Here is a 26,103-nt window from a genome sequence, read left to right as displayed (position 1 = left end):
AAACCCAGATGGAAACAGCCGGGACCAAGATAGCAATGAATCTGACCTCCAACAGACCCTGAGTCTCATTACAAGTTAATTTTACTATATTGGCATATTAAATAACACACCTACCAGGGGCTGTGACTGAACATTAAGGACCAAAAAAGGATAAAAAGGGGATGGCACCCCTCTCGCTCGAAAAAGCCTTGCCCCTTCCCCAGTAGACTAATGCATATGCCTCCCCATCATTAGCCTCACTCCTCCTCCCTTTGTCTTTACTCTTTAAAATTAAATACCTCTGGCCAGGTGGGCGAGAAGTTGATCTGTGAACCTTAGTTCCCACTTCTCCATTCTTTGGCCCCTGAATAAAGCTTGTGCTGTGTCGATCTCAGCATAGGTTTTGTTATTCACTGATTTGAACCAGAACAACCAGAATGGAAAAAGAGCCCTCCCCGCCAAGGCAGAGAGCCTCAGCCAAGCTAGGGCCCAAGCAGGGTCCATACGACTTAATTTGGCAACAAGACATTTATAGCTTGTGTGTCAATTCACCAATTCAGACATTGGTTGAGCACCTACTGTGTGTGAGACAGTGTATGAAGTGCTGGAGATGCTAGGTGGACATCAGGAAACATGAAAGACTGAGATGATGCAGGGTCTCCCTCCTGCTACAAACATGTAGAAATGCTAGACAAAATATAGCAGGACAAAGTTTCAAAAATACTTAAGGGAGTTTAGAAAAATTCCCTGGATGCCAGAAAGGAGGAGGAAAGTCTAACCCAAAACTGTGAGTAGGAGCTGATGCATGGGGCCAGGCCTGGTGTATGGCCCCTGGAGCTAGAGGTGGAGGTTTTAAAACCATGCAGGGAGAGAAGGGGAGGTCTCAAGTTGGTGTTAGATGAGATGTGGGAAGACACCCCTGCATCAAGCTGGACATTTTGAAGGGCTGAACGGGGATAAGAAAACCCTCCATCAGTCACTTGGGGAGGTGGCAAGGAAACTTGTCCTCTGTCCAGGCCCTTGAATGAAAATTCACCTTCAAGAAATAGAAGCCCCAGACTCTCCCATGTGTAAGTGCAGAGTCCATATTTACATTGGCCTGGCAGTGGGAAACTCTAAGTTGAGAAATGCCATCAAAACTTGGGTGGAAAGACAAAAATACAATCTCCCCCTGAGGGGACAACACAACTTGGGCACAGAGGACTCCCACAGGAAACAAAGAAAAAGACCCACTGACGATGAGCAAACAATCCAAAATCAAATGAGGAAACTAGTGATGGGGAGAGAGGGCAAGTTCATCAAATGAACATTAGTCCCTAAGACCCTGAGATAATAGAAAAATCTGAATGACACAATTAGATGTGTTTAAAATTGAAAACATTAAAAGTAACCATAATGAAGGAATAGAATGAGTAAGAACAGAGTGGTGAGGAAAATCAACAAGTGCTCACCTTCCAGGGACATAGAACATGCCTGGGAGATGGAAAAGGAAAGAAGCAGGAGAAAGTGGGCATAGATGGAACCTACCTCAACATAATAAAGGCCATATATGACAAACCCACAGCAAACATTATTCTCAATGGTGAAAAACTGAAAGCAATTCCTCTAAGATCAGGAACAAGACAAGGGTGCCCACTCTTGCCACTATTATTCAACATAGTTTTGGAAGTCCTAGCCATGGCAATTGGAGAAGAAAAAGAAATAAAAGGAATCCAAATTGGAAAAGAAGTAAAACTGTCATTGTTTGCAGATGACATGATACTATACATAGAAAATCCTAAAGATGCCACCGAAAACTACTAGAGCTAATCAATGAATTTAGTAAAGTCACAGGATACAAAATTAACACACAGAAATCTCTTGCATTCCTATACACTAACAACCAAAGATCAGAAAGAGAAATTAAGGAAACAATTCCATTCGCCACTGCAACAAAAAGAATAAAATACCTAGGAATAAACCTACCTAAGGAGGCAAAAGACCTGTATGCAGAAAACTATAAGACACTGATGAAAGAAATCAAAGACAACACAAACAGATGGAGAGATATACCATGTTCTTGGATTGGAAGAATCAACATTGTGAAAATGACTATACTACCCCAAAGCAATCTACAGATTCAATGCAATCCCTATCAAATTACCAATGGCATTTTTCACAGATCTAGAACAAAAAATTTTACAATTTGTATGGAAACACAAAAGACCGCAAATAGCCAAAGCAACCTTGAGAAAGAAAAACGGAGCTTCTGACTTCAGATTATACTACAAAGCTACAGTAACCAAGACAATATGGTACTGGCACAAAAACAGAAATATAGATCAATGGAACGGGACAGAAAGCCCAGAGATAAACCCACACACCTATGGTCACCTAATCTATGACAAAGGAGCCAAGTATATACAATGGAGAAAAGACAGCCTCTTCAATAAGTGGTGCTGGGAAAACTGGACAGCTACATGTAAAAGAATGAAATTAGAACACTCCCTAACACCATACACAAAAATAAACTCAAAATGGATTAAAGACCTAAATGTAAGGTCAGACACTATAAAACTCTTAGAGGAAAACATAGAACACTCTTTGACATGAAACGCAGCAAGATCTTTTTTGACCCACCTCCTAGAGTAATGAAACTAAAAACAAAAATAAACAAATGGGACCCAATTAAACTTAAAAACTTTTGCACAGCAAAGGAAACTATAAACAAGACGAAAAGACAACCCTCAGAATGGGAGAAAATATTTGCAAACGAACAATGGACAAAGGATTAATCTCCAAAATTTACAAGCAGCTCATGCAGCTCAATATCAAAAAAACAAACAACCGAATCGAAAAATGGGAGGAAGACCTAAATATACATTTCTCCAAAGAAGCCATACAGATGGTCAAGAGGCACATGAAAAGATGCTCAACATCACTTATCATTAGAGAAATGCAAATCAAAACTACAATGAGGTATCACCTCACACCAGTCAGAATGGCCATCATTAAAAAACCTACAAACAATAAATGCTGGAGAGGGTGTGGAGAAAAGGGAACCTTCTTTCACTGTTGATGGGAATGTAAATTGATACAACCACTACAGAGAACAGTATGGAGGTTCCTTAAAAAACTAAAAATAGAACTACCATATGACCTAGCAATCCTACTACTGGGCACATACCTAGAGAAAACCATAATTCAAAAAGACACATGCACCCCAATGTTCATTGCAGCACTATTTACAAGAGCCAGGACATGGAAGCAACCTAAATGTCCATTGACAGATGAATGGATGAAGAAGATGTGGTAATATTCCATATATAATGGAATATTACTCAGCCATAAAAGGAACGAAATTGGGTCATTTGTAGAGACGTGGATGGACCTAGAGACTGTCATACAGAGTAAGGTAAGTCAGAAAGAGAAAAACAAATATCAGATATTAACGCATATTTGTGGAATCTAAAAAAAAAATGGTATAGATGATCTTATTTGCAAAGCAGAAATAGAGACACAGACGTAGAGAACAAAACAAATGTATAGATACCAAGGGGGAAAAGGGGTGGGGGTGGGATGAATTGGGAGATTGGGATTGACATATATATGCTATTGATACTATGTATAAAATAGATAACTAATGAGAACCTACTGTAAAGCACAGGGAACTCTACTCAATGCTCTGCAGTGACCTAAATGGGAAGTAATCCAAAAAAGAGGGGATGCCTGTATACGTACAGCTGATTCACTTTGCTGTACGGTAGAAACTAACACAACATTGTAAAGCAACTATACTCCAATAATTAAAAAAAAAAGAAAAAGAAAAAGAAAAAGGAAGAAAGAAAGAAAAGAAAGAAAGAAAGAAAAAAAGAAAGAAAGAAAAAGAAAGGGAGAAAGAGAAAGAAAGAAAGAGGAAGGAGGGAGGGAGGGAGGGAAGGAAGGAAGGAAGAAAGAAATAAAGAAGGAAGCAGGGACCATTCAGTCTAGGAGAGGGACCGCACAGGGAGCTGCCCCAGGAAGGGGTGCCACACCCATCCTGCCCAGAGGAAGGGACAGGGAAACTAATATGTGTCTAACATGTGTCCTCAGGGAATAGGGGGGATGTTAAAGGCCGGGGGGGGGGGGGGGGGGTGGGTGGGTGGGGGGGATGACCCAGAGAATGGCACTTTCAAGGGCTGCCACAGTCTAATGTTTGCATTTCCTCAGCTGCTGCAGAGATTCCCTTAAAGGAACTAAGTACATTATACGGAAATAGTTATTTATGTATCCACCTCTCCCACCCAATCTGTGAATTTCTCCAGCGTGGAGACAGTGTGTCCTTCATTCACACAGAGCCACACTCCCCCTCAGTGATTCCCCTCTTGCCACACCAGTCTTCTGTCAGTTTTTCAAGCATGATAAGCTCTTTTCTACTTCTGGGTCACTGCACATGCTGTTGTCACTATCTAGAATGATCTTTTCCTTGTGCTTTTCTTTTGGGTCTCAGCTTAATGGTCTCAGAAAGACCTTCCCTGACTACCTTACTAACAAGGTCCCACCCTACTGCTGTTTTCTAGCCACCTCTTGTTGGTTCCTTTCTCTTACCGTAGTTTATAATTATTTAACCCTTTTTTCTTCTTGTCTCCCCCATTAGAATGCAGACTCCATGAAGGCAGGGAATGATCTGTTCACTGTTGGCTCTCTAACGCCTGGCATTTATTTAGTAGATGTTTAGTAAAGTTATCAAGTAAATTACTCATGCAAGTAACAATTATGAAGCAATTAAACCTATACCCAGCTCAGAGGATACAGAGATGGAAAGCATGGATTTGAACTTTGCAGTTTAGTGAGGGAGAGACATCAAACAAGGACTTGCATCATTACGTGATGATGGTAATGATGGGGGAGGTACAGGGTGTTGTGGGAGCACCTGGCAAGGGCATGGATTTTGTACAGAATTCAGGAAGGCTTCCAGGAAGAAGCAACATTTAAGCTGAGTCCTGAAGGATAGATGGAGTTCACCAGTTGATGGGGAGCTGGAAGATGTTCCAGGCTGACAGAAGGCCCAGATACAAGAGGGACATGGCTCTGGAGAGTATGAAAGAGGTTCTGCATGCGTATAGCTTAGAGCTGCAGCAAGAAATAAGATGGGGGAGGTAAACAAGGCCAGATCACAGAGGGTTTTCAAGCTAGGATAAGGAGTTTGGACTTTATCTTGCTGTCAATCGGGAGCCATTAAACATCTTAATTGGGAGAGTGGCATAATCCAATTGGTATTTTATAAAATGGCCGTGGGGCAGTGTGGAAAACAGGAAGAGGATTGGAGGCAGGGAGATCAGATGGCTAGTGCAATAATTCAGGCAAGAGATGAGGATTGTTTAAATAGAGGTGCGGTAATGAGGAAGTGACCTGGAGGAATTTAGAAGAGAAGGCGGAAGTTGGGACAGGGGGCACAATCAAGGATGATGCCTAGCTTTCTAGCATGAATAACACGGTGAAGGGGGCACCATCTTTGGGCCACATTCAGCAGAGAACCAGACACCTAGTATACATGCCATAGATGTCTACTTAACGAAGTAGAAATGGTCTTAGTGAAACATTTTCATAAGATGAGTATACACCAGCTCACTTTCGGGTCCTGGGTCTACCTACAAGTGTGATCTGCCATTCCCTACTGCCTCTACCTGCCTTGGGTTACTCATTTGTGACCTGCCAGGCCAGCCTTAGTTCAGTATTTCTAATCCACAGTCCCCACCAGGACCTATTTGCCTCTGTCCCCTGCTAAGAAGTGTGCCTTGTGTCCTTCCCTCACCCTCTCTGGCCACCAGTGTCATTATTGCCAATAATGCTGCTGTAATTTTTCATTAATTTTCTTGGTGTTCTGAAGTTATAGTAACATTAAAATTTATACTCAATAATATTATTACAGTTTTCCACTACTAATGCGATTATTATTTTTGTTCATTTGTGTTTGAAAGCCATTAGCATAAGATTTACCTCCAACAATATCTGCTGTGATTTTTCATGCCCTTGAAACTTGGAGCAAGAGATAAGTCTATAATAAGAGAAGGCTGGGAAGCATATAAATGTCTTTCTTGGGAAAATAGGGCTTTTATTTTCATCCTGGTTGGACTCGGGTTCTTTGATAGAGCAGCTGGTAGGATATAATGTATTAAAGGCTGAGAACACTGTGTTAGTTTGTAGATGTGTTCAAACAGGTTCCTGGTTATTCAGAGGACACTTTTATATTCTAGGAGGATTCATATTCTTGTTTCTTTTTTATGCTGTTTCTTACCTGACTTCCAGAAAAATATAATAAATTGTGTGCTTGCAGGGAACAATATTTAGAACCATGAATTATTTGGAAGAGAAGGGACCCTGAAACCACTCTATCCTCCTGACTTTCTGAGGACCTGGGGAGCTGGATGCGTGGCTTAGCAGAGCTCTGGAAACAGGCTTATTTCACAGGCTGGAGAGGGGAGTTTCTCTGTGGGGCAGGGAAGGAGGATGAGCAGGGCTGGCCTCATGAGTGTGTGACCTGTTCAGACTCTCAGGGCCCCGTGCTGTGAAGTTTAGTGTCACCATCTTGAAATTCTTAAGTTTTGAACAAGGGACCCCACATTTTCACCAGGCTCTGCAAATTATGTATCTGGTACTACATACAGGTTTTGGAGTCAGACAGGCTTGGGTTCAAGTTCTGGAATTCTCTAACTATTGACTGTGCCTCAGTTTCCTTATCAGAAAAAACGGGAAATTTAATATTGTCTTCTCCAACTAGAGGTGAGAGCTAAAAGTACATGTTCAGCATCTAGAGGGCCTGACAGGTGGTGACAAACCCTAGGACATACTCAGTGGGATTTTTAACTCCCATGTGCAATACCCATAATTAAACATTGTTATGACGTAATGTCAAGAACACTAGCCAGCTGGGAGAGCCAGACATCGTCATTGTGTACAGAAGCTAATCCCAGGTGTGCTGATCAGGAACACACCGAGCAAAGAACATCTTCCTAAGGAGGGCATAGGCGGGGGGTTCCATCCATCAGTCTTCAGCCTTTTTACTGCTATGACACATGACACATAATGCTTGCCAGTACAACGTGGTCTCAGTTTCTCACAATTCATACATGCTTCCCTTCTCTCCAGAAACCTCTCAAAATAGCCAATGAGTGACACAGGCATTATTATGAAGATGCCCTTGACCTTGATCTAATTAATTTGCAAACTTTAGTATTTCAACTATTATTTGTAATAGATGGTTTTCAACATATGACACAACAGAACAGATACAACCAGTGTTTCACAATTCCATGCTTGAGAACCAGGAACCCAAACAAGGGATACGGCCTCCATGACAGGCTGGAGAGACCAGGACCAATATGAAGCCCTTCATGACTTTGCAGATGAATGTGGTTTTGCTGTAGCCCGAATGAGTGATGCCAGTTACAAGGCATGGCAGCCAGAGTCAGAGAAACACGAAGTTGTTGGTAAGATAAACTTGTGATGAATGACATGCTGTCTCAAAACACTGGGTTAAACATTTTTTCTGAGAATGGAGAAAGGTTTTACATCAAATTAATGAGAAACATAAGCTAATCCCTGGGCGTTTTTGGATTCTGGTCCAAAAGAATTCCTCAGGGGATTATAGTAGGAATCAGGTGACCTTTGCTGCATTCAGTTTAGGGTTTGTGGGAGCTTGGAGTCCAGATGGTAGACGTCAGGAGGAAGGGCTAGGGGCCTCAGCTCTGCTTGCCCTGCTGCAATACACATCGTGAGACACAGGGCCCAGCGTCTTCAGGGCCCCTGCACTGTCTCAGGAGATGTGGGCAGGAGCCTGAGCAGGCAACAGCCTCTCAGTGACCTGTGCTGGAGATGACCACACTCCAAGCACGGTTTGCTCTTTCCTTACTTCCTCCTGTGCACTTGTGAGCAGTGAGATGTGGGTGCCTACCCAGCTCTCTCAGGCCCAAAGGGCTTTTGTGGGTAGTGATGGCCAAAGCTGGACCATCTCCTCTCCACAGTGCAGCCTGTGAATGACCTTCGAAAAACCACAGCTCTTCTTTCAAGATCCCTCATCAGCCTCCTTCTAGTGCTTTTGATGAGGGATGACGGTACTTCCCAACAGACAGAAAAGAATGACGGACGATTGCTCCCTTATCTCTCATTGGTATGAATGGGGTCCTAGATAATAGTCTGGCTCCTGGGCCCACATGACACCGTACATGGTACATAAAAGATGCTTCAGTCTATAATGGTAAATCACTGACTAATTTATCAAACACCTCAAGACATAGATGCAAAAAGCATGTGTCGACAAATAAATGTTTCTCTTTGGAAATGGTGATTTTAGCTTAGAGTCAATGTCTCTCCCCCAACCCTCTCATGGATCAGAGTAAGAAAACCGTAATCCACCGCACTGACCCTTGGGAGAACAGAGACATGGTATCCCAACAATGCAGCCACAGTAGCAGCTTTTAGCACAAGCTGAAGAAACCACAAATGCAGTTAGGGAAAATCTGAGACGACAAGATGGACATTTGTGCCTCTGTCCTCTACTGAACATAAACCCCCTCAAACTCAGCAAATAGATTTCACTTCCTATGGTACCAATTTTCCAGCACATTGTACTGTAAATTTCGAGCCCCTGGGAAAGAAAGCTAAAGGATGCTTGACTGCATTTCTGGGTTTTGGTCCTTCTGTGATTGTTTTTCTTACCTGTTGTCGAATTTCCTCCTCCATTTTCACTGGTGAACCCAATTCTGCAACTTGTTTGACGCCTTCGCTCGCATATCCTCCATACTCCCATAGCACGTAATTCTTGGAGTGGGATCCGCCGATGATTGCAGACCAGTGATTTGCCCGACCTGGGAAAGCCAATCAGGATGCAGGTATCAGTGTGTATGTGGCTAAAACACAAGTCCCTTAAAGGATGGGGAGGAGGTGTAATTGGACAATGATTCAAGCAGCGTTGGCTAAGCACCTGCCCTCTGTTAGGTCCTGTGCTATTCTGGGATGAATAAGACAGTCCCTGTAAGCAAGTATGTCTTGGGGATATATGACAGGGCAATGGGTAGATGTCTAAACAAGACACAGAGGTGGCCCAGAATGATGACTCCTGTCTGGAAGGATCTTAGAGAAGAAGAAAGTTGAGAGAATTTTTAAATGCTGAGCAGATTTGTAAGATAGAACAGAGAGGAAAGGCTATTTCTGGCAGACTCAGAAACATTAAATAACATTGTGTGTTTGGGGAGCCATAAGTAATTTAGCATTGCTGTGTCACAAACTGTCAACAAGAGAGGCAGGAAATGATGCCAGGGAGGTAGGAAGGGACCTGCTCAAATGAGTTTGGATGTCATTTGAAAGGGTCTGAAACCACTGAAGGGTTCTGGGCAGGGGAACGACACAATCACATTTGAATTTTAGATAAATCATCCAGGCAGCAGCATGAAGAATGCATTAGAGGGAGCAAAATTGGAGTGTGGAGCTGGGGAGGTCAGCACGGAGCAAAAGGTAAAGGGAGTGAGTGGGGAATTAGGCTTGACAGTTCCTGGGAAAAAGCACTGCTGTTTTTAGCTGGCTTTTTTTTTTTTTTTTTAACATCTTTATTGGAGTATAATTGCTTTTTAGCTGGCTTTTACGTACCTTCCAGGGTGAGGGGCAGGCAGGCTAGCCACGTGAAAGCATGGGAGAGGTGGTTTGGATACAAGGACATGACCAGTCTACTGCGGTTTGGTGAGGATCATGCAGTGGGATGTAGCAGGGAATTAATGGATGACACAAAGGGAGAACAGAATAAGATCTGGACAGGACCAAGACAGAACTTAGCCTGAAGATTTTTCCATCTCAGGAGGGAGGAAGGAGAGGAGAGAGTCAACACCAGCACGACCCTGGATTTGTTTTTGCATGTGATGAATATAGACGCATATATATTGATTACTAAGTTACATACAATCATCATAGGGTTGGCTCAGTTGTCCGCAATTCTTTGGTTGGTTTTATAAAGTCTTAAGTTAAGGAACATTTTCAGGCATAGCAAAGAGGAAAACTTGAACTGGGTGGACCCAGCTGACATTTGCAGTTTATCACCCTGTGGCCCAGAGTGGGCAGAACTCTCCACGCTACCCCACCACTTAAGAAGGTGATTCTGGGGCTTCCCTGGTGGCGCGGTGGTTGAGAATCTGCCTGCCAATGCAGGGGACACGGGTTCGAGCCCTGGTCTGGGAAGATCCCACATACCGCGGAGCAACTAGGCCCATGAGCCACAACTACTGAGCCTGCGCGTCTGGAGCCTGTGCTCCGCAACAAGAGAGGCCGCGATAGTGAGAGGCCCGCACATCGCGATGAAGAGTGGCGCCCGCTTGCCGCAACTAGAGAAAGCCCTCGCACAGAAACGAAGACCCAACACAGCCAAAAATAAATAATAAATAAATAATAAATAAATTAAAAAAAAAAAAGAAAGTGATTCTGAACAGGCCCTGATCTTGTTTACATCTGCCACCTGCTACCCCAGGGTGCTCTGACCCAGAGGCACATCGAGAACATGGGCACAAAGCCACCTGCCCAGCCTGCTGAGGGATGACATGATCCAGGCAAATGACATCACCATGTGGGTCCGCCTAACTGCTGGACCATTATTTCCCACATATCAGGGAAATGCAAGCTCCATGTCATATCCCTAGAGAAGACAGATGGAGATGCTGCCAGCTACTTCTCTAACTCGCTTCCTGAGTAGGGAGAATGTCCTGGCTATCATCTAGGCCAAGAGCACTGCTTGTGTAGGGGCAAAGGTAAGAACCAGTCATGACCTTTGGTTCATGATGTGAACACAGGGAGACCAGTTTCAGCATCTCTTATTCCCCCGGCTCTGTTCCACCAAAATGTCCCCTCGTTCCAGACCCATCCTACCTGCAATTTCATACTTCAGTGGCTCAGCATATGCTGCTCCCTCTGTGCTTTCCTCCTCTTGTCATGGCTGACTCATTCCTCCTTTATAATTTACCCAGAAGCCTCCCAAGACCACCATAGAATGACTTAGGCTCTTGTCTTCTGATCATATTTTTTAAAAAATTGAAGTATAGCTGATTTACAATATTATATTAATTTCAGGTATACAACATAGTGATTCAATATTTTTATAAAGTTAAAGTTATTACAAACTAATGGTTATATTTCTCTGTGCTGTACAATATATCCTTGTTGCTTATCTATTTTATACATAGTTGTTTGTATATCTTAATCCCATACCCCTATCTTGCCCCTCCCCTTCCCCTTTCCCCACTGGTAACTACTAGTTTGTTCTATCAGCATAGATCACATTTACGATCCCTGCTACACATCTGTTTTCCCACTAGACTGTAAGCTCCCTGAGGAAGCCTGTCTTCAGACTGTATCCCCAGTGCCTAGCACTGAGCTTGATGCATTGTGAATGCTTAGTACATGTTTCCTGAAGCATTCATCCAATCAAATGAAAAGGTGGCAGTATATGTGCTCGAAGTGTTTGGGAGCAGGCTTGCATAGATTTGATTCAATGTGATTAAATTCAAATCTCAGTTCAGCAGAGTTCCTAACTCCTGCTGGGCTAAAGCACTCAGCTATTCTGCATGCTGTTAAAAATAAACACCAAACAACAACAAAAAGGAAAGGCATGGGTCTCAGAGCCAGCAGACAGCGATTCAAATCCCAGCATTTCCACTTACTAGCTGTGTATACTTGGTCAAATTCCAATTATTTTATTTCCCTGAGTCCCAGCTCCCTCTTTTGTAATTCAGGGGTGATAATGCCTACCTTATTGACCTGTTATAAGAATTAAATTCAATTTTTAAAATAATGACATAATATATGTGCAATCACTGACACACAATAGACCCTCAATAATTATAGTTTCCTCCTTCCCCAGTTGTTTGGGAGGCTACAAAAATGAGTAAAACATGAACCTGCCTTTAATTCAATACAGGAGATAAGAGATACATAATATGAACTAAGATAAGAGAATAGGAACAAGCACAATCACAGGGGTATTAGGGGATGGACCCAGATGGCTCTTTCTGGTTTATTCATTCAACTTCCATTTACTATGTGCCAAGCACAGTGGCAGGCCCTGGGCACCGACAGGAATTGGATATGGTGCTTGTCCTGGAGGCACTCACGGTCTGGGGGTGGAGAAACAGATGGACAAGCAGATTACCTATAATCGAGCATGTTCAGAGTTCTAGAAACAAGAACACAGAGCAAAGGGGATGGAGCAGCTAATTCCAAATTCATGGATTCAAAGTCAAACATACCACATTCATTCAAATTTCAATACATTGAATGACATCAACCACATAATAGATACCTGCAAGGCACTAGGCTAAGGTGTGGGAGCAGACCACATCCTCCCTGGGGGACAAGGTAGGCACTCATGGAACAACAATCTGCAATGTTAGAAATAACAGTGAATTCAGGTGAGTGGCAGTCACTCATGTGCAGAATGGTATGGGGGGAGGGGGCATGGTGACGGAGAGCCAGAAGACCTGGGCTCCAGGCCTCCATTCGTGACCATGAATCAGTCATTCCATCTCTGAGAGCCCCAGTTCACCTTTTAAAAATAGAGATAATAATTACTAGTCTGGACTATCTCCCAGAGTTGTGCAAATTAATTGGGCTGGTTTGGGAGAGAACTACGAAAACTTTAAAGAACTGTGCAAAAAAAAGTCTCTGTAGTTTTATAGACAGAAAGCACTATGGGAATCCACAAGAGGAATCCACAAGAAGGCAGAGGAGGAAGGACATGTTCCCCTGGGAAGGAGACTCCCATGGGAAAACTGGCAGGACAGTAGGAGCGGGAATTCTATTAAAAATAGGTAAGAGGATTAAACACCTATTAGGTGTTAGGCATAATGCTTTCCTAGGTGTAACTCTCACTACAACCTCATTGTCATCTTATAGATGAGGAAATCAAGGCCCAGAGATGTTAAGGAACCTACCCAAGCTCACAGAGCTAGCAAGGGGGCAAAGCTGGGGTTCAAACCCAGATCTGCCTGACCCCAGAACACACGCTCTTTTCCCACATCCCATTGAGAGGTCAGGAAATGGAGATCGTTTGGTGGACTGGAGAGTTAGAAGACAAAGAGATAAGATGAAAAAGAAAGTCAGGGCCAGGTTGCAGAGGGTTCTGAGCGTCCATCGTGGTAAATGGCATCGGAAGAGAGAGAAACATGATGGAAGTTTCCTTCTGGGGAGAATGACATGACAATAGTTAACATGCATGGAGTTGTTACTACGTGCCAGGCACTGTGTCAAGGACTTGATCTATATTATTACATTAAATACGCAAAAAAGAAAATTCCTTTTTTTCAAACCCAATAGAATTGTTTAGTAGTTCAAATACATAATAGAGAAACATAATTGTGAGCTTGCCTTACAATCTTCTGTTTTACTGTAACACTATATCAATGGGAAAAAATGCCTTCTGAGATTCAAACAATTAACTTATAAAAGAATGTCCGGATCAGAAATTTAACAAAGAACTCCCTTCATAGCAAATGTTTATTCAAAAGAACTTTTATGAAATATTCAGACATTAAGAAATTCTTATATGTAGCATAGGCCTTTAAAATTAATCAGAAAATTCTTTTGATACAAATGCTATCATAGTTTCCACCTTTCACATGAGGAAACTAACCTGAGATCACCAAAGCAAATGACTGAAGATGCTGGGATTCAAAGTCAGGTCTGCCTGGTGAAAGAGCCCAGCTTTCCTCCACCCCACTGCACCACATCTCTGGCAGGACACGCCAGCTGTAGGAGGGGAGAGGGCTCAAGGGTGAGGAGACCAAACAAGAGATCCATCAACATCCCCTGGATGAGTCGTGTAGGGCCTGACTTAGGGCAGTGGAGAGGAAATGGGAACATGGAACCAGAGGTATGAGCCAGTAAGATCAGGGAGGATCGGACAGTCTGTGGGAGTCAGTTTAGTGAAGTAGTTAAAACTCTGGTTTTTGGAGCAGACCAACATGTATTCTAGTCTCCAATCTGAAACTTCCTAGATTGAATATGTTAGTCACTCTCAACTCAGTTTCCTCATCTGTAAAGTAGGGATATTGACATGACCAGACTCGTGGTGTTTTTCTGAGGCTGATGTCCATGAAGTAATGACTAGTTAACACACGAAATGGGCTCAGTAAATACCAGCCAGTCAAATTAAATCTGAATGGGGCAGGGCAAAGCCAGACAAGCTTCTGAAAGGCATGGGACCAAAAGGAATCTGATTCGGTGATTGGGTGCAGTTTGACTTAGAACTGGTGGGCAGAGATGACGGGAATGTCAGATGCAAGAACCTGAGTCTGAAGAAAATGGTAGGGAGTCATCTAAACGGGACTCAGTGGTCTAGAGCTGGCAGAATGAGGTGCTAAGCAGACCCCAATTAGTTGGCGCACAGAGTTTAGCCCCGGGCCCCACCATCCTCCAGGAAATAAGGGATGAGAGGAAGAGAAGCACCAGGTATCAGGAGGCCTGGGGAGAAGGGGACAAAGTAAATGCTTGTGACTTTCTTAAAGGAATACTCAGTGGGACTACCACTGGGGTCCTTGGTGAAACACTTGGGCTTCAGCCTCAGGGTAAAGGCAGAGAAACAAACACTACTGCCAACTCTTTGGCTCTCAGGTAAGGCCACAGCTCTTTGGGTTAGCATGCCTCTCTCTGACTCCAGCAGTGTTTAAGTGGCTCACACATAGCTGGGTCTAGATGGTTACTCCCGGTAGGTTGGATGAGGCATAGATGAGACGAGGCAGGTGGGAAGCTGGGAGGAAGAAATGATTAGATATGTGAGTTTGAGACACTGTTAGCCAACCAGGTGTGCATCTGTCTGAAAAGCCACTCCAGGGGGACATCCTGAATATACGTGTACTCGCCTCATTTTTGAAATCCCTTCTTTGTCATCACTGGTGATAAATTACTGGGGTTCACAATGATGCCTAGAAGGCTAGTGCTGATGAAAGAGGAACCATGTCTTGCCTTTGTCTGGTGTAGGAGGAAGCATGGTGCACAGTAGATGGATTCTCTGAGGTGTTCTGCATATGGCAGGTATTCAGTAACAGCCAGATTTCCTGGACTGCTTTGCCAGTGGCTGCATTTCCCTGCCCATCCCAATCCTGCAGAAGTCACCCATTTATTTCCTTGACACTCACTCATAGCGCTTCACTGGAGAATATTCTACAGCCTTGGGGACTAGTTTGCTACAACCTCCTGCTACCCGACCTTAGCCTCAACCATCATATCACAGCAAATCTTTGTCTGGGGACCTGGTTGGGCCCTTATGGAATTTGTTATAGTAGCTACACCAGAGCTCCTCCAGTCTCTAAGTCCTAGCCTCCTCTCCCCTTCTCTCTTAGTAGATGACTTTGTTACTTAACTTTTCTAAGAAAACAAAGGTCAACACACCCACAGACTTACCCAGGCACCACGTGGCCAGTGATCAACAGAAAAACACTGTGGACCTGCCAGCCCTGTTTGTAAAAGTTGTCTTGGCTCTCACTTTTCCCTCTTGCCCTGGTTATTCTCACCCTAAGCTCAATTCCAGAATCTGCCTGATTTCGGACACTTTGGATTTGGGCACAGAACTTGGCTCCTCTGGGTTTGCCCCTGGGTGCTGCCCAGGACACAGCTTGTACTCGCCCTCTGGCTCTTCCTGCTCTTGGCTGCTTCAGGAACTCACTCTGATGGAGCTGTTCTGGTTTTTAGGATCCCATCCCAGTATAGCCTACTGGAAAAAACCTTGCATGGGGATATCTGTCATTTAGGCCAGAAATTCCTCAACTTTCTATCATTCTGCCTTCTTTACTCAGCTAGCTTTTTTCCCCTTCCTTAAGGTCTCAAGATAAGTGTCACTTTTCCAATCCAGGAAAACACTCAGGCAATTGATTACAGTCTTTTGCATCTCCCTGAGGCCTCCCATAATAATATTCTATTCTATTGACTAATTAATCAAATGAACATTTACTAGGCAAATACTATGTACTAAGCCAGGGATCAGTAAGCTATACCCACTCCCTGTTTGTGTTCCAATAAAGTTTTATAGTTTACATATTATTTATGTATTGTTTATGGCTGCTTTCATGCTACAACGGTAGAGTCAAGTAGTTACAGCAGAGACCGTTTGGCCTGCAAACCCTAAAATAGTTATTATCTGGCCCTTTATCAAAAAATGTTTCTTAAAATGTGTGCTAGGCCATGGTGACTCTGAAAAGAATCAGATTTTGTCCCTGTCCTTGAAATGTTCAGTGTGGAGGGTAGGGTGGAGGGCATGAAGGATAGGTCATAACAGGCAATTACAATAAAATGTGAGCAATACACCTTTGGTAAAGGCAAAACCAGAGTGATAAAAAAGCATAAATAAGGGGACATTTAACCCAGACTATACCAGAGAAGGCTTCCTGGAGGAGATGGCAGTTGAGCTGCATTCTGAAGGATAAGTAGGAATTAGAAAGGCAATTAGGGGGTATTTAAGCAATTAGGCAATTAGGAAGGGTATTTTTTGCAGAGGGATCTGTATGTGCAAAAGCAGAGCATAAGAAAAGCCAGAGGTACATGGAAAACCAAAAGTAGGTCAAGGCGTGTGTGTGTGTGTGTGTGTGTGTGTGTGTGTGTGTGTATGTGTATTTGTAAGAAAGGGATTATTGGTAATGAAGCCAGTCAGCTAGGCAGACCATGAAGAGATATGAATGTCTTCACAGTAAGTTTTTATTTTATCTTGAAGGCAATGTGAAGAAGAGAATAAGATATTCCTGTCTACAGACGACTCCCATATCTATATATGCTCATGCAACTTCTGCTCTGACTCTGATGTAGTAAATGGCACTGGACTAGCCCTCTGGACATAAGTAACTATAAAACTGGGCAAAATATATGAAGTACCAGTTTTCAGAAGTTGGAAAACAGACAGCAAAGGACTATGATCCCTGAGAGAAGGGAAACACAAGAGATGAGCCCCAGGTTTGTCCTGGACATTTTCTGGTTTGTGGTGCAGGAAAGTGGAGCACAACAGAGAATGGCAATCTGGCTAAACTGATGATGTAGAGATAGGAATTTGAGGCTGCTGAGATAGATAGGATTTACTAGTAAAAATGCCAGAGAGGAGAGAGCTGCACAGAGAAGTTCAGAAATATGCATAAAACTCCCCTTAAATCTGTGACCAAACACTAAGCTGCACATGTTCAGGGTGGGACTCCACAGGCCTAGGAGAGAATAGTTACTGGAGAGCTAAGAGCTGAATGGAAATTCCAGAGATCCCACAATGCTAGAGATGTAGGACTTCCAACCATCCATATTAAAGAGACTTTGCTGACCATTCTGGAGTTCAACTGAGACCCTAGAAAAGCCACATATTAGGAGTAAAATGACATTAGCCCCAGAGCAAGGGATACTCTAGACTCACCCTAACAAAACTTAGAAAACAAGCCCTGAAAGTGAATCAAGCAGATCTACCACTAAATCTGCCAGATCAAAACTCCATATCTTTAAAGGAAGACAACAAATCCAGACACTCAACAATGTAGCATCTACGATGTCTGTCATACAATCAAAAACTGTTCAGAAGCAGGAAAATATGATCTATAACCATGAAAAAAAAAAGTCAATAGAAAAAGTTCCTGAGATGATGGATACATTGGGATTATCATATGAGGACTTTAAAACACCTATTATTAACATGTCCAAGAGTTTAAAGGAAAAGATAGACTTAATGAGTAAACAGATGGGGATGCTCAGCAGAGAAACAGAAACTGTTTTTAAAAACCCAATGGAAATTCTAGAATTAAAGAATACATCTGTATTAGGACATGGCAAAGAAAAAGGTCTGTAAACTAAAAGATAGGGTAATAGGAAATATTCAAAATGAAGCACAGAGAAAAAAGTTTGAAAAACAATAAGCTGGAGTCTCAGTGACCTTTAGAACAATAACAAGTTGTTTAACACAGAGGCATTTGGAGTCTCAGAAGGAGATGATAGAGAAATTGGGTTATAAAGTATTTTAAAAAATAATGCCTGAGGGACTTCCTGGTGGTCCAGTGATAAAGAATCCACCTTCCAATGCAGGGGGACACAGGTTCAATCCCTGGTCGGGGAACTAAGATCCCACATGCTGTGGGGCAACTAAACCCGCACACCACAACTACTGAGCTCACACGCCTCAACGAGAGAGCCCACATGCTGCAAACTACAGAGCCCATGAGCTCTGGAGCCTGCGTGGCACAACTAGAGAGAGAAAACCTGCACACAACAACTAGAGAGAAGCCTGTGCACTGCAACGAAGATGTAATGCAGCCAAAAAATTTTAAAAAATAAAAAATAACAAAATAAAAATAACAACCATAAAAAAAATGCCTGAAAATTTCACAAATTTGATGAAAAATATCATCCAAGAAGCTCAATAAACTCCAAACACAATTAAAACAAAGAAAATTACACCTAGGCACATCACAATCAATTGATGATACCTAGAGATAAACAGAAAATCTTAAAAGAGTCAGAGGCAATAAAAGATGGACTACAATCAGGAAAACAAAGATAAGAATGACTGCTTGCTTCAAAAAACAAGACAAACCACAAGATAAGAAAATGATACCTCTAAAGTTCTAAAAGAAATAAAAAACTGTCAACCTAGAATTCTATATCCTGCAAAAATATCCTTTAAAAATGCGGGTGAAATAAAACACTCTTTTGTAAATAAGAGCTGAGTGAATTTATCACTAGCATATCTGCAGTATATGAAATATTAAAAAAAGTTCTTCAGGCTGAAGGGAAATGAAAACAGATGGTAACTCAGAACTACATGAAAGGATGTACCAGAGAAACTAAATATGCAGATAAGGTAAACATTTTATCTCTTTTTCACTGAAGAGCTTCTCCCTTGAAGTAAAGAGGTTCAAGTTTTCTCATTCTGGGTGAAAAAAATCTTCCATCAAAGCTCTCTTCCCACAAAGCCTACCTTTTGTCTTTCTACACCTCCAGGCTTTCTGGGAAAGTTAAGCTTACTGTTTCACTTCCTCTCCTTGAATTTTTTCTCAAATCCTTGAAATCTGATCCTGAGCTCCCACCTGAGCTCATTACTCCACCAAGTCTTTGAAACTTTGATTTTTGCTCCCCTCTATTCCCACAGCTGGACAACTGCTAGGGGCAATCAGAGAAAAATTACTGTCTGCTTTATTTTCCATTTAAAAATAAAAGTACACTTTACATTCAACAAATTTCATCCTTTTTAATGTATAGCTTAGCAAGTTTTGACAAATGCATGCAATCATGTAACCACTACCATAGTCAAAATATAGATAGTTCCATTATCTAAAAAAATTACTACATGCCCCTCTGTAGTCAACCCCATTCCTCCACCCCCAGCCCTTGGCAACCTCTGATCCCTATAGTTTTTCCTTTTCTGGAATATAGTATAAATGAAGTCATATAATATGCAGCCTTTTGAGTCTGACTTCTTTAACTTAGCATAATACATTTGAAATTCATTCATGTTGTTGTATGTATCAGCTCACCCTTCTTTCAAATGTCTTGAAAGAAAAGAGACCTCCTACTGGCTTAAGGTCATCACCACATTCCCGTTTCCACCATTTACTAGCTATGTGACTTTGAAGAAACTACCTAAGTTTTCTAAGACTCAGTGTTCTTATCCGTGAAATGGAAATAACAGTGGTACTACCTTCTAGGTATTACTATGATAATATAGAAGGAAATCTTATGGGTATTACAGAAGGGAATCTACATAGAGACAGACTAGTTCCTGCTATATAATAAACACTCAATAAATATTACTTTTCATATTAACGTTCCATTTCTCCAGGGAAGGTGGGGGTTGAAAGCAAACTGGAACATGTACAGGACCTGTCCATTAGGGTAAGGCAAGGTCCTGGAGGACAGCTGGATTTTCCAAGTGGTGTGGGCAGCTTAGTTGTGGTTCAAGTGGCAGTCAACACTGGGAGGGTATAGATTCTCAACAGGTGGGTGGAGCAAGTGGTGAGAAAATGGCAGCAGAATGAGTCAGGCATCCAGACAGAAGTTCTCAGAAGCAGGCAGTAAAGCCCCTGACATTAGTTTGTAGTCAGGGTTCAGGTTCCAACTTCTAGAGTCAGGGTGGGAGACTTAAAAGAGGCTGAGAGGGAAGCAGTGACCAAAAAAAGCATCTCTGTTCTGAGACTTGGGGGCACATGGCAGGGACATCTTGAGTATGGGGACAACTTAGGAGCCCAGAGATGAGCCCCAAGAGACCTGGGGCCTGGATTGGGACAGAAGGCTCTTTAGCAACTGCCTGCCTCACATAGGAATTGCCTTAGGAAGTGGGAAATAATAATAATCATTAATATCTAGTGAGACTTTACTATGTGCTTTATATATGGTTATTTATTTAATCTTTGAGACAAACCCATTTTACAGATTAGGAAGTTAAACCACAGAAACATTAAATGACTTGCTCAGAGTTATCCAGCTAGTAGGTAGTAGAACCAGGATTTGGACCCAGGCAGGCTCACTCTAGAGAAGCTCTAAATGATTTTTTTCTGTGAAGATGGAATTGTTCTATAGTTTGCTGTCCAATATGGTAGCCCCTTGCCATATGTGGCTATCGAACACTTGAAATTTTATATAATTTTAATCCATTTAAATTTAAATAGCTACATATGTCTAGTGGCTATCATATCAGAAGCACAGCTGGAGAATCTTGGATAGGTCTGAGCACTGCTAAGTGTAAGAACCAACTGCGCAGGTAGACCCTCTGGCAAGTGGAGATGGAAGAGGATAGGTCTTACTGGGGACTGGGGTCTCTCACATCAGTAAATCACATGTGGCAAGTAGACAGCATGCAGGAAGAACTAAGATTTGGCCTGAGGCAGTTGCATTTGATGCTCTGTATCACACACCCTCCATCTACCTCTGACTTCAGCCACAATGGTAGGCAGATGTGAGCACACATTCATGCTGTCAGTGAGTGTCTACCTTAAGTATACTGTGCTTCTTTCCATTTTCTGCCTCATGGTCTTCTCTGACGCTTTTGAGTGCCTGTTTGCACAGCAAGCAAGTGCCTGGGAGTTCAGGGAAGTTAGCGCTCCTGGAGACAATACTTAGCCTACAGAGCGATGGGTGCTAGTGGACAATTCTGGAAGGTGGATAATTCTGGAAGGCATTCTGTACACTTCTCAGAGGTACACTGAGAAGTGTACCTCTTTTTATTTCTTCAATATTTCACATCGTTTATTAATGCAGTACACATTAGATCCAAAATCTGCATTTTCTAAGCATACCGTGTTTGGATCTTTCAGATTCTTCTGAAGTCTTAGGTTATGTCTACAGATGTACCTTTAAGTGGATGAACAACACATTCTATAATTATTGAAAATGTAGTACAGAGTGAAATGATTTAAATATAATTTAGGCATATACTGATTATGAAAATAGATCTCTCAATACAGTACTTCTCTGTCTTGGTAAAAATAATAAAGCAAAGAAAATAATTCATTTCTGAAGTTGCTTTCCTTCACCTGTAAAGGTCTGATCTCCTCCCACTATGCATATGTACCCTTTACTGTTAAGGGAAGCTTTGCATATGTATATATAGATGCCGATGACCTCAAAATGCACTTTTTTAAAAAAACATCTTTATTGGAGTATAATTGCTTTACAATGGTGTGTTAGTTTCTGCTGTATAACAAAGTGAATCAGCTACACATATACATAAATCCCCATATCTCCTTCCTCTTGCATCTCCCTCCCACCCCCTCTAGGTGGTCATAAAGCACCGAGCTGATCTCCCTGTGCTATGTGGCTGCTTCCCACTAGCTATCTATCTTATATTTGGTAGTGTATATATGTCCATGCCACTCACTCACTTCGTCCCAGCTTACCCTTCCCCCTCCCCATATCCTCAAGTCCATTCTCTACGTCTGTGTCTTTATTCCTGTCCTCCCCCTAGGTTCTTCAGAACCATTTTTTTTTTTTTTTTTAGATTCCATATACATGTGTTAGCATATGGTATTTGTCTTTCTCTTTCTGACTTACTTCACTCTGTATGATAGACTCTAGGTCCATCCACCTCACTACAAATAACTCAATTTCATTTTTTTTTATGGCTGAGTAATATTCCATTGTATATATGTGCCACATCTTCTTTATCCATTCATCTGTCGATGGATACTCAGGTTGCTTCCATGTCCTGGCTATTGTAAATAGAGCTGCAATGAACATTGTGGTACATGACTCTTTTTGAATTATGGTTTTCTCAGGGTATATTCCCAGGAGAGGGATTCCTGGGTCATATGGTAGTTCTATTTTTAGTTTTTTAAGGAACGTCCATACTGTTCTCCATAGTGGCTGTATCAATTTACATTCCCACCAACAGTGCAAGAGGGTTCCCTTTTCTCCACACCCTGTCCAGCAACAAAATGCACTCTTAAGTAGATTCCTTCTCCTCCCTTATCATTCTCCCCCAATTCTTTCATTCCTGTTTCCTGGATCACCTTCTACATAAACTATCTGCACCAAAGTCCTTGCCTCAGGCTCTCCTTTTGGGGAAGTTGAGACCATGGCTCTTTCAACTAAGATCATGTGTCTGGGCCCAGAGATCCATACAAGTCTGGAGATTAGACAAGAGCTGGCTAGGGCTGCTCCTCTTATTTCTGTAAGCAGAGTAGTTTTATAGATACAGAGGATCCTTTAGCACCCCTCCACCTAAAGCTACAGATGTTTGTAACCATTGTCAATGTTATCATCATTGTTGCCATTGTTACCATTATCAATATCATTATCATCAAAACCACTACCATTTATTGAGCACATTCCCTGCATCATGCACTTCACAGGTATTAGCTAACATCCTTCTGTTCTCACAATGGTCATACTAGGTAGGTCAATTACCATCTCCATGTTATGGTTGAGGGAACTGAGCTGCTGGTAAGTGGCAGAGCTGAGATTATCATCTGGTCTACCAAGGCCATGCCCTTTCTACTCCACTGCGGATTCACAGCCTGAGCCAAGTCCAGAGTTATTTAGGAGGTCATTCTGATGTCACCCATGGCTGCCACCAGGGGAACAAATAGGACAGCGCCTATCCAGTGCCCCTGACAACATTGGGGTCATGGCTCTTGAAACTCATAAATTTTAGCCTTCCCAACCCAATTTTTCTGACTCCTGATTTATTTGGACATCTCTAAAGCCTAGCCAATCACCCAATTTTCATCTCAGAGGTAAATAATCTCAGGGCACCCCCTAACTCCTATCCCCATTGCTACTCTAGAGGCTGGTTAAAGGTTTATTGTGCATTGACAAATAGCACTGGGGTTAAATTTCTAGAAAGAAGAACTTTATTTAAAAGTGTCCTTCCAAGCTGTCTTTTCTACATAAACATTGTTATATATGGGAGAGAGGCTATATTCCTGGACAACTTCCAAATGTTTAATACACCACTTACACCTGAGTTTGAAGCCCGGGAAAGGAATTATAGCACTTTGGATGATAAATTTTAGCCATGTTTATCTAATTTTAAAATTTTAGGCACTTGTATTTAAAAACTTGGCTGGAGTGGTAAATAACTTTGCTTTGTTTTTTAGAGTGTAAACCAAAAAATGGAGTTCTCCCATACCCATTAGTTCATTTTTCAGATTTAAATCTCAACTGTCAGCTAAGCCCTATAAATAAGTAAGCTGATGTTCTTCTGTGTTTGAAAAGTTTTTAGGCAGCAGAGAGAACAGGTCATGAGAAATAGGAATTACTGAGCATACACTTGTACCAGGTACTTTCATATGTATCATCTAATTTGCTTTTCAATTCCATTTCATTGATGAGGAAACAGGCTCAGAGAGGATCTGTAACTTGCCAATGGACATATCACCTGTGACTTGTTAAACAGGATTTGGATTGTGATTGCTTTTTGTTTGGGAAGGGTTTTTCTTCTGCCAGAGAGAGGGAGGTTGGAGGCTCTGGAGAAAGCTTGTTAAGCTAATAATAAAAGGAAAATCTATTGAACCAAGTTTATACATAGGATGAAAGAGGAGTCTGGATGGGGTAAAAAAAAATTCCACCTCAAAAATGAAGGTTAGGGCTTCCGTGGTGCCGCAGTGGTTGAGAATCTGCCTGCCAATGCAGGGGACACGGGTTTGAGCCCTGGTCTGGGAAGATCCCACATGCCACGGAGCAACTAGGCCCGTGAGCCACAATTACTGAGCCTGCGCGTCTGGAGCCTGTGCTCCAGAACAAGAGAGGCCACGATAATGAGAGGCCTGCGCACCGCGATGAAGAGTGGCCCCCACTTGCCGCAACTAGAGAAAGCCCTCGCACAGAAACGAAGACCCAACACAGCCATAAATAAATAAATAAATAAATAAGTAATTAAAAAAAAAAAAAAATGAAGGTTAAAGTGAAGATAGGAGCCCAATTTCTTTCATGACCATAGATACGGATACCTCAAACAAAATATTAGCAAATCCTATATCCAGGTATTTAGAAAAAGGATACCATATCACAACCATGTAGGGTTTATTCCAGGAATACCAGGGTAGTTTAACATTCAATATAATTCATCACATTAACAGGAAAAAAAAGAAAAATTTTACGAATATTTTCATAGATACAGAAACATTCGATTACATTCGACAGCCATTCATGATAAATAAAAATCTCAGCAAACTAAGAATAGAAGTGAACTTTCTTTACCTGATAAAAAATAAACAACAACAACAAAAAGATATGACAAAAATAAAATAATACTTAATAATGAGACAGTAAAGCTTTCTCCACTAGATTGGGAACAAAGCAAGAATGCCCACTGTCACCACTTCTATTCAACATTGTACTGGCAGTTCTAGCCAGTGCAATAAGGCAAGAAAGAAATAGAAGGCATAAGGATTGGAAAGGAATTGTTGGTAGAAGATAAAATTGTGTATATAAACATTTCAAAACAGTCTATCTATAAACAAATAGAATTAATAAGTGCATTTAGCAAGGTCTCTGGATACTAGTTAAATACACAGAATCAATTTAATTTCTATATACCAGTGACAAACAAAAAATAAAAAATTTTAAATCTATTATTTGCAATATCATAAAATACCTAAAAATAAATATAGTGAAAAGTGAACGAGATCTCTTCTCCATAGGGAGCTATAAAACATTATTGAGTGAATTTAGAGTAAATCTAAATAGAGTAATTTAACATATTTGATGATTAGAAGAGTCAATAATGCAAAGTTGTCATATCTCCCTTAATTTGTCCAGAAATTCAATATGAACTCAATAAAAATACTAGCAGGTTTTTACAAAATGAAAATTGAGATCATGATACTAAAATTTATGCAAAGGACCAAAAGCAGCCAAAATAAACTTGAAGAAGAACAAAGTTGGAGAACTAACACTTCCAGATATGAAAGATAGACAAATAGACCAATGAACAGAGGCCAGAAATAGATCCACAGATATACAGTCCCTTAATATATGACAAAGGTGACACTAATGCAGAAAGAAAAGGATAGGCATTCCAATAAATGACTCTGGGGAAAAAAAAAAGAATCTTGACCCCCTACCTCACACCATACACAAATTCAATTATAGATCAATTCAACAACTAGACATGAAAGGTAAAAACCATAAAGCTTTTAGAAGAGAACACAGAACAAAGTCTTCATGACTTTGAGGAAGGCAAAGATTTCTTAAATGAGACACAAAAAGTGTTAACCATGAAGAAAAAAAGATCATTTGGATTACATTAAAATTAAAACCTTCAGTTGATCAAAGGATTAGCAAAGTAAGAAGGCAAGCCACAGAATGTAGTACATATACTTGACAAAGGACTCATATCTATTTTATATATAAATAATAAATAAATAAATAAATATTATTATAATAAATAAATAAATATATATATATATATATATATAAAATCCCTACATAGCAATAAGAAAAAGGCAGATAACTCAAGGGAAAAAAGTCGTCAAAAGACCTGAACAGGCACTTTAGATTATCCAAATGACCAATAACGTAGTAGTCAAAATCAAAGAATTCAAACTAAAATTACAGAGTGATAATGCTACATACACCAGATAGTTAAAATGAAAAAAGACCAACAATATTGAGTGTTGGCAAAGATATAGGTTCACCAGACCTCTCTGGTTGTGAAAAATTGTTCAATAGTATTTACTA

General features: G+C 41.4%; 1 protein-coding gene across 2 annotated transcripts in view; it reads right to left on the bottom strand.

The window, feature by feature from the left end:
* SPON1 (spondin 1) overlaps positions 1-26,103 on the bottom strand; it is a 273,050-nt gene that overhangs the window by 99,175 nt on the left and 147,772 nt on the right. For both annotated transcript variants that reach the window (XR_009702213.1, XM_061201480.1), the window contains exon 6: positions 8,656-8,804. Coding sequence is in view for 1 of the 2 variants with exons in the window: in XM_061201480.1 (XP_061057463.1) it covers positions 8,656-8,804 (149 nt within the window). In the remaining variant the exon portion in view is untranslated. The remainder of the gene's footprint in view (positions 1-8,655; positions 8,805-26,103) is intronic.

This window comes from Eubalaena glacialis, chromosome 10 (genome assembly GCF_028564815.1).
Source record: "Eubalaena glacialis isolate mEubGla1 chromosome 10, mEubGla1.1.hap2.+ XY, whole genome shotgun sequence".
NCBI classification, from domain to species: domain Eukaryota; kingdom Metazoa; phylum Chordata; class Mammalia; order Artiodactyla; family Balaenidae; genus Eubalaena; species Eubalaena glacialis.
This window is presented reverse-complemented; position numbering and strand designations above follow the sequence as displayed.